Raw genomic sequence first — 9535 nt, forward strand, 5'->3', positions numbered from 1 at the left:
AGCAGCGGCCCCTTGCGGATGGAGCCTGCACCTAGGTGCAGGGTGTGCCAGAGAGACCCAGATGCTCTCACTCCCTCTTCCTGGGTATGGGTTGTCCACAGGTTCGAGAAGCTGGACATCACACCCAAGAGTGCCCAGAAGCTGAAGCCGGTGCTGGAAAAGTGGCTGAATGAAGCTGAGCTGAGGAACCAGGAAGGCCAGCAGAACCTGATGGAGTTTGTGGGAGGCGAGCCCTCCAAGAAACGCAAACGCCGCACCTCCTTCACCCCCCAGGCCATAGAGGCTCTCAATGCCTATTTTGAGAAGAACCCACTGCCCACAGGCCAGGAGATCACTGAAATTGCTAAGGAGCTCAACTATGACCGTGAGGTCGTGCGGGTCTGGTTCTGCAATCGGCGCCAGACGCTCAAGAACACCAGCAAGCTGAATGTCTTTCAGATCCCTTAGGGCTCAGCCCCTGGCCTTGTGTTCTAGCACTTTGTCCGTTTCCCTTGGCACCCGGCTGCAGCCACTGCCATGACAGCACCTGTCATTTTGCCACGTGCAGCTGTGCTCACCCCAGGTCATGAGACTCTACCGTGTGCATGTGCATCAATGTCCCTCTTCTCCCACACATCTCACAACATGGGGAGGCCAGAGGGGGTCACACAAGAGCTCCAGGCTCTGGGCTGGTCCCTCTGAAGAAGAAGATTTGTGATGTCACTTAGAGAAGCACCTTGCTAGCATGGTTTCTGAAGGGTGAATTCTGGCGGGGAACCAGAAACTCCCTGTCTTTGGGGCAGGGCTGTAGCAGCTCCTAAGGACCACTGGCCATTAGCACTTGCTTTTGATGGCGTTCTCTTTCCAACTTCTCTTTTCCTTTGCTCCTCTGTGTTAGTGTGGCAGGTATGACAACTCATCCAGTGGAACCACAGCCTCACACTGCCCTTCCGCCCCCACACTGCCTGCAGGCGCACCGAAAGGACCCAGGTGATAAAATTCAAAAAAGTGTGATGTGCTGCTCAGAAGGTCAGACTCAAATGTCTGCCCTGACCTCAAGGTCAGAAGGTTCTCAGACCCCTGGGGCTGGAACATGGGGTCTCCTCTCCCACCTCTTCCTGGTTCCTTTGTGGGGAAAATTGCACTAAAACAGAACCTTTTCTTAATCCACGTTGGAAGGAAGCAACAGTGAACTCTACCTGTCGTGGAGTTGTCCTGGGTCTGCAGAAGATTGGGAATTTAGAAAATAAGGCCGTTCTTTCAGATTTTAATCTAATCTCTGTCGACGGCCATCCCTCCCACAAAAAAAATGTGGGTTAAGAAAACGTGCAGACTGGAAAATCCCACTGCCCAAACAAAAGGGCAACTCTGGAGAAAAATAAGGAAAGGAATGCTGACTTTCTCTTGTCCCCACACCCATTCCCAACCCAATACTGGGGCTTTCTTAAAAGGAGCAAATTAAACAATAAACCAGAGAGCAAGCCCGTGGGGGAAAGGACAACATCCTGAAATAAATGATGGAGCCCGGGAAGGTCTCTTGTGGAAGCTGACTTAACTCTAATTTTTTTTGTAACTTTAAGCCTTGGATAGTGGAGGAGAAATCTCATTTTGTCGAGTCTCAGACCATGTCTATGTGTAAGCAATCCCCCCAGTGTCCTCTGAGGCAAGAACACCCCCAGATCAGGTTGGCTTTTGCCTCTAGACAGGGTAGCTGTGGTACCTTGGGGGTTAGCTCTCATCCAAGCTCTTAAGTGAGTTTCCAGCCTCACTGTGGCTGGAAAGCCCCTAAAATTCAGTATGTAACTCCAGGAAGTCAGGAGAGAATAGAGATTTGCCTAGATGACCACAGGCTTGTGGTATAGACAGTCCCTAAAGGGCCTCAAGTCACAGGGGTCAACCACCCCTCTCTTCAGGACTCTTATCCTTACAGAGGCTGGTCTCCAACAGCTGCCTCCACTGGACCTCCCATGATCCACCCTGAGGGAGTGACCATCAGGCGGAGACACATCACCACCTCTGTCAGTCACTGGTGCAGAGCCACCTCCAGGCCTAGCTGCTTCTGGTATGCTGTTTCCTTTCCCACTTACTGGTGGTCCCTCCCAGGCCCTGCAATGCCAGTGTGGCCAACCTCTTGGTAGCCTGGCCAGTGAGAGGAGGACAGTTGTGTGCTGAATTAGTACACGCATGTGCAGCATGCGCGCGTGCGCACACACACACACGCCCTGCTGCATTTGGACAAACCATGCCTGCCAGATTGTAGCAGAGGTGAGGAAGCAGGTGGGCAGCTTGCCTCACCCAGCTTCCCAGAAGAGCGTGTCTTCAACAGAGAGGCTCCAATCAGAGTTATTGACCTGCCTCAATGAGATGACAGACTCATTTGGGAGGGGTGTTGCAAACAAGTTTTCCGTGAGAATAGTTAAGTTCCAGAGCTTGTAAAGGATTCAGTGACTTACACTTAGTAAATTAGGCCAGGTACGGTGGCTCATGCCTGTAATTCCAACACTTTGGGAGGCTGAGGTGGGCAGATCATTTGAGGTCGGGAGTTTGAGACCAGCCTGACCAACATGGTGAAACCCTGTCTCTACTAAAAATACAAAAATTAGCCAGGTGTAGTGGCACACACCTGTAATCCCAGCTACTTGGGAGGCTGAGGCAGGAGAATTGCTTGAACCCGGGAGGTTGCAATGAGCTGAGATCACATTGCTTCACTCCAGCCTGGGTGACAGAGCAAGACTCTGTCTCAAATAAACAAAACAACGTATAGTGATGCAGGTTTTCATGCTCAGACGCTTGCATTCAGGTATGCTTTCTTTTTTTGAGAGAGACAAATGGGTTACAGCTGGCACCCTGGGAATAGCACATAATCCAGGGTGTGTCTGTGGTGGTGGACGTGCAGGAGGACACCATCTGTCCTGTGTCATGATGGGAAAACAATCATGAACCACTGGTCTAAATTAGGCCTGGCCATGCTTTCTCAGCCCCTCCCTCATTTAAATCTGTCTTCCCAAGGCTGAGCTAGAACTAAACCATTTCTCCTCTGCTGGTCATTCAGAGGAACAATACCAGGGGTGAGAGGTTTGCAGGCTGAATTCCCCAGGCATGGGGATGCAGGGTGTCCCTGAAGTGTGCCCAAAGCAGAGCTCACTGGCCTATGATCTCTGCCCTTGCTTCCACAGTGTAAGACCCCCCAGGAAGCAACTGGGGCCTGAACCTCTCACCTAGGAGGTGGGTTTATTTTATTTTTTGTTAGCATCAGGCTCTGAAAGGAGATGGTATACATTTCATTTTGAAAACATCTTCTGGACTGAAGCCAGAGTTTAGTGTCGTCTTTACTATGGAAAGAGAGAAGAGACAGAAATGGTTTAACTGTGTGGGGTTTTGTTTTAAATGGAAGAAAGACCAAAACTTTCCTGGTGAATCAGCTAGGGCCTTTGACCCTGCACTAACCATGGCATTTTATCCAGGTGAAGTCCAGGGAAAGAACTCAGCCAAATGGACTAAGGAACACACGAGTTTGGAATTCGAGACCTTGACATTTTTGTGTTCTTGGAAATCCAGTTACCTTCCCATGCCCAGATTTCCTTCCTGCCTCATGGACCAGGCTCTGACACTGAGGTCCTCACTGTTCCCAACACAGGCAAAGCTTCCTGAGGGCTGGAGCGGGGAAGGGGAGAGGAGAATGGGGAAGAAGCACTTGATGTAGTTGTGTGGAATAAACAGTATTTTTTTCTTTTGTACTGGTCTGCTTGTTTCCTGTTCACTCCTCAAGGCAGAGATATTAGTGAACCAGTGTCAGAGGACAGGGAAATGACAGCCTTTGCTGTCAGCTTGCAGCCTGGAAAATCCCATTGCAAGAAAGCAGGGGTCAGTACTCCGGATTCCCACTTCAGAAGTCCCTGCTTGGATCCTCCTGCCACCACGACCCTGCCTATAGGGCACAGGGTCTCCTTTTAGACCACACTTCTTATACCTAGGGCCCCAGAATTCTCTGCCAAGCCCACTTCCCGGACCCCTCCTCTCTGGGTTCCAGGAGCTGTGCCGTTGGTGTGCATACTTGTAGGTCTAAGAGGTGGCTGCCTTAGTCTACTCTGGTCGCTACAACAAAGTACCTTAGACTCAGTGGCTTACAGACAAGAGAAATTTATTGCTCACACTTTTGGAGACTGGCAAGTCCAAGATCAAGGTCGATGTCTGATGAGAGCCCTCTTCCTCTTAGACAGGTGTCTTTTCACTGTACCCTCACAAGGTGGAAGGGCAAGAAAGCTCCCTTGGCCTCTTTTCTAAGGGAGCTAATCCCACTATTCTTACTTGACTTATTGCACCCCAAAAGGCCCCACCTTAATACAGTCAGCCCTCCATATCCCTGGGGTCTGCGTCTTCAGATAGAACCTCAGATGGAAAATATCATATTCCAAAACGACAACAGGCTGGGCACGGTGGCTCATGCCTGTAATCCCAGCATTTTGGGAGGCCAAGGTGGGCAGATTGCCTGAGCTCAGGAGTTCGCAACCAGCTTGGGCAACAGGGTGAAACCCTGTCTCTACTAAAAATACAAAAATTAATCAGGTGTGGTGGTACATGCCTGTAATCCCAGCTATTTGGGAGGCTGGAGGCACAAGAATTGCTTGAACCCAGGAGATGGAGGTTGCAGTGAGCCAAGATCATACCACTGCACTCCAGCCTGGGTAACAGAGCAAGACTCTGCCTCCAAACAAACAACCCAACTCCCCCAATACAACAATAAAAAACAATACAAACAAAAAATGTCAATATAGCATAACAACTATTTACATAGCGTTTACATTATATTAGTAGGTATTATAAGTAACCTAGAGATAATTTTATGCGAGAGGATGTGCACAGAAGGTTATGTGCAAATACTACACTGTTTTTGGTGGTTTTTGTTTTGTTTTTTGAGACAGAGTCTCACTTGTTGGCCCAGGCTGGAGTGCAGTGGTGCAATCACAGCTCACTCGATTTCCCTGGCTCAAGTGATCCTCCCACCTCAGCCTCCTGAATGGCTGGGACTACAAGCATGTGCCACCACACCTGGCTAATTTTTTTATTTTTATTTTTAGAGATGGGGTCTCACTGTGTTGCCCAGGCTGGAGTATACCATTTTATGTGAGAGACTTGAGCACCTGTGGATTTCAGTATCCTCAGACATCCTGAAACCAATCCCCGACAGATATGGAAGGACAACTATACTATCACATTGGGGATTAAGTTTCAAGAGAGAAATTTTTGGGAAACACAAACATTCAGCCCAGCCGTGGCCAAAGGGCAGCTGTTTGCCAGACAGTAGGGTGACAGAGCTTGGATATGTAGACTAGGGTGTCTACACATGTACGTCACGCTCTTTGCAGTGCAAGATGGGGAGAGGGAAGAGAAGGCAGCCAATGGGCTGACGGCCAGAACTGGGGCACATTCTAGCATGGGACTTCGAGGAGTTCTAAATCCAAACCTGGTCTCCCAAGTCACTATAAAGGTATACTTATCAGGATAGGAAGCCAGAACATTAATAGTTAGTTTGACTTATACTTTATAAAAAGGTGACTATATGGTAAGCAAGACTTTGTATTATTCCCCAGTACTGTCACCTGAGCTTAGAACTGAGAGCACACCTGTCATTATGGTCTCTCTTGGCTTGTCTACCTCCTAGAGGCAGAGTTCATGACAGCTCCCTCTCAGGTCCCTCTCCCCTGACACTCAGCTGGTATTGATGAGGTCTGGGCTACCTAATCTAAACTGGTGAGAGCAGCAGGGTGCGGTGGCTCATGCCTGTAAGCCCAGCACTTTGGGAGGCCAAGGCGGGCGGTTCACCTGAGGTCAGGAGTTTGAGACCAGCCTGGCCAATGTGGCAAAATCCTGTCTCTACTAAAAAGACAAAAATTGACCAGGCGTGGGGGCACATGCCTGTAATCCCAGCTAGTTGGGTGGCTGAGGCATGAGAATCGATTGAGCCTGAGAGGCAGAGGCTATAGCAAGCCGAGAATGAGCCACTGCACTCCAGCCTGAACGACAGAGTAAGACTCTGTCTCAAAAACAAATAAATAAAAACAAAAACAAATAAAAACAAATAAGTAAAAATAAAACAAACTGGTGAGAGCAAGACATCACCTTTGATCCTACCAAACCAACATTCCTGAGCCGGGCACTGTGCTGGATTCTGGACCATGCCCCACCTCTCCACCCCTACCCAGGGAGATAATGAATGTCTAAGCCTCTGATGCAAAGCTTAGGGATCAGAGGAGCTTTACAGTACTCTGAAATAACAGAGCAAAAATTCAAACAGAAGCCAGCACTTACCTTTGGAAAGATCTTACATAGATATTACATATATCTTATGTAGATATTAGCTATTCACACTGGGCTGTGACTCCTCATTACACAGGCTAGGGGCATAGAGTAGGTGCTTGATAAATGGCAGATGATTGACTGAATGCATTTCATACACTCTCCTTCATGGAAACAATGACAGCTGAGTCCCTGATTTCAGGTTCCTGGGAGAAAGCAGGACTATGAGATTCAGCTTAGCTATGCTGGGTTTGGTGTGTGAAATGTGAGAGTGAATAGAATCCGGGCAGCAGCTGGCTGGGACCTGAGAGAGACAGCTCCCAGCAGCTCCCACCAGGAAAGTCAGTTGGAGTTGATAGCTCTGGCTCAGACCAGTTGAGGGTGGCTCTTGGCCGTTGGCCCAGGAAGTCTTTAGAGGATGAAGGGACTACAGTCTTTATTCCCAGGCCTGGGAAGTCTATTGTGTTGCGGATGACTCTGACAGGGGAACTGATGTTTTATGGATATGGACTAGTTTCTGGACTAGAGAAGAGAGAAGAGCCTGAGGTGGAACGGTGGGGCTGTGAAAACTTCTGATTTCCTTTCCTTTCAACTGCAGGGTCCTTCAGAGAAGCCACACTAGGCCTCACAGGTTGGTGGCAGGAAGAGGTGAAGAGTTAAAGCCAGATGGTCAGTCCCCAAAAAAGCCTGCCTGGGAAATGGTTTCCTCCCGTACCTGGAAGAAAACATCCACTGATTAACCGGGGAACCCAATGACATTGACTAACTTGAGTACTTGAGTGAAAAGGGAAGGCTAGAGGATGAATGGGTACCGACCCAGGGAATGCAAACCCTCAAGCCTCTGAGAGAACTGATTTGTCTTAAGAGATAGGTAAGACAGCTGCTAGGGTGCCCTCCTTGTCAATAACAATAATAGCTAACCTCTGCTGATCACTAGTCAAAGTGCAGGGTTCACGACATCTCCCTCTCAGGTCCCTCTCCCCTGACACTCAGCTGGTATTGATGAGGTCTGGGCTACCTAATCTAAACTGGTGAGAGCAGTTTAGACTTGTAAGCACTTAACATGCACCATCTCAGTTAATTCTCACAATAATTCTATAAAGTAAGAAATATTATATCCACTTTGCAGATAGGGAATTGAAGTACACGGAGCATGAGGAATATACTCAGGGCTGCTTTGTGAACAGCAAAACCAGGATTTGAACCCAGGTAGGCTGTCTGTAAAACTTTTGTGCTTAACTTTACCCCATACAGGCTCTGAGAGGTGGGTGGGACCTTGAGGTTGCTCTGTGTTTGTGTGTTCTGATTTTTTTTTTTTTTGAGACAGAGTCTCACACTGTCACTCAGGCTGGAGTGCAGTGGTGCAATCTCGGCTCACTACAACCTCTGCCTCTCAGGTTCGAATGATTCTCCTGCCTCAACCTCCCAAGTAGCTGGGATTACAGGTGCCTGCCACCACACCCAGCTAATTTTTTGTATTTTTAGTAGAGATGGGGTTTCACTATGTTGGCCAGGCTGGTCTCAAACTCCTGACCTCGAGATCTGTCCGCCTCGGCCTCCCAAAGTGCTGGCGATACAGGCATGAACCACTGCACCCAGACTGATCTTTTAGGTAGAGTTTCCACATGTTTCCACCTACCAGGGTAGACCCTGCTATGTCCCATCTTGATGGTATCCAGTTTTAGGATCCAATCTTGAGAAATGAACCCTCCATGATGAGCCTTAACTTCAACAATCCAGAACACTGAATTTGGAATTCTGTGCCACAGGTACTCTGATTTATTGTGTGTAATAGAAGCCAGATTTTTATTGCGGGATGAATTTATGGGTACAAAAATTTGATCTATTGATAGGTGTTGCTGGATTTCTTTCTTCTCCTTTGAAAAGGAGTTTTGCTCTTGTTGCCCAGGCTGGAGTGCAATGGCACAGTCTTGGCTCATTGCAACCTCCACCTCCCAGGTTCAAGAGATTCCCCGCTCTCAGCCTCCCAAGTAGCTGGGATTACAGATGCATGCCACCAGGCCCAGCTAATTTTTGTATTTTTGGTAGAGATGTGGTTTCACCACGTTGACCCGGCTCGAACTCTTGACCTCAGGTGATCCACCTGCCTCTGCCTCCCAAAGTGCTGGGATTACAGGCGTGAAACACTTTGCCCAGCCCAGTGTTGCCGGATTTCTAAGGGAACATCTAGTGGTCTTTTCTTGGAGGCAGAGCCTTCTGGGCTGCTCCTGGAATCTCTCCCATCCTGGCACTCCAGTTTCACTCTTAGTTATGTTGGGGAGGGGAGAGCATGGGAAAAGTTCACTTTCCCAGTCACAGAATTCTAGGGGTAAACAGTGTGTAAAGACTTCTTTTCCAAGGGGGAACTGGGGTCAACGGCATAATTCTCCAGGCTGACCTACACTCCACTTGGGAGGGCCTGAGGCTTAGGAATCTCCTCTCATTTCACCTCAGTGTTTTTTTTTTTTATTTTTTTATTTTTTATTTTTTTTTGAGATGGAGTCTCGCTCTGTCACCCAGGCCCGAGTGCCGTGGCCAGATCTCAGCTCACTGCAAGCTCCGCCTCCCGGGTTCACGCCATTCTCCTGCCTCAGCCTCCTGAGTAGCTGGGACTACAGGCGCCCACCACCACGCCTGGCTAGTTTTTTGTATTTTTTAGTAGAGACGGGGTTTCACCGTGTTAGCCAGAATGGTCTCGATCTCCTGACCTCGTGATCTGCCCGTCTCGGCCTCCCAAAGTGCTGGGATTACAGGCTTGAGCCACCGTGCCCGGCCCCCTCAGTGTGTTTCAGAATTGATAAGTGGCAAGGAGGACCTTTATGAAGTGTTTATTTTGGTTCAGATATTAAACTTAGTCTCAAACTCTTCCAAAAAGTACATGTCTGTCTTTTCCTAAATATTTTCCAGGGCACAGGGCTCCCTGATATTCCTGGATGTGGCACAGTCATCTCTTCCAAACATCTAATATGATTACTCCTTGTTTTTTTAAAAGTCCATTCCCTTTGAACTATTCTTCTGTGGATGAGAAAACATGCTTCATCTAATATTCCTTCATGGGCACAATGTTCTAAAAATTCAGTATTCTCACCTCCACAAGTTTCAAAATTTGTCTCTGAAAGGAAGAATAGGTAAGAAGCAGATCTTTTTATTTGTTTGTTTATTTATTTTTAGTTTATTTATTTATTTATTTTTAGATGGAGTCTCACTCTGTCGCCCAGGCTGGAGTGCAATGGCGCAATCTCGGCTCACTGCAACCTCC

At 48.3% G+C, this 9535-nt stretch overlaps 1 protein-coding gene across 2 annotated transcripts in view; it reads left to right on the forward strand.

Annotated features, from left to right (window-relative positions):
* The window catches only part of POU6F1 (POU class 6 homeobox 1), a 21440-nt gene extending 17724 nt beyond the window's left edge, over positions 1-3716 (forward strand). Inside the window, exon 11 of one of the 2 annotated variants that reach the window (XM_011930649.1) lies at positions 102-1529. In XM_011930649.1, the coding sequence (XP_011786039.1) occupies positions 102-447 (346 nt within the window). In that variant the 3' untranslated portion in view covers positions 448-1529. Of the gene's footprint in view, positions 1-101 lie in introns of both variants that reach the window. The other variant, XM_011930650.1, reaches the window with a different exon arrangement.
* Positions 3717-9535: the final 5819 nt, after the last annotated feature.

Source organism: Colobus angolensis, unplaced genomic scaffold (assembly GCF_000951035.1).
Source record: "Colobus angolensis palliatus isolate OR3802 unplaced genomic scaffold, Cang.pa_1.0 Scaffold87, whole genome shotgun sequence".
NCBI classification, from domain to species: domain Eukaryota; kingdom Metazoa; phylum Chordata; class Mammalia; order Primates; family Cercopithecidae; genus Colobus; species Colobus angolensis.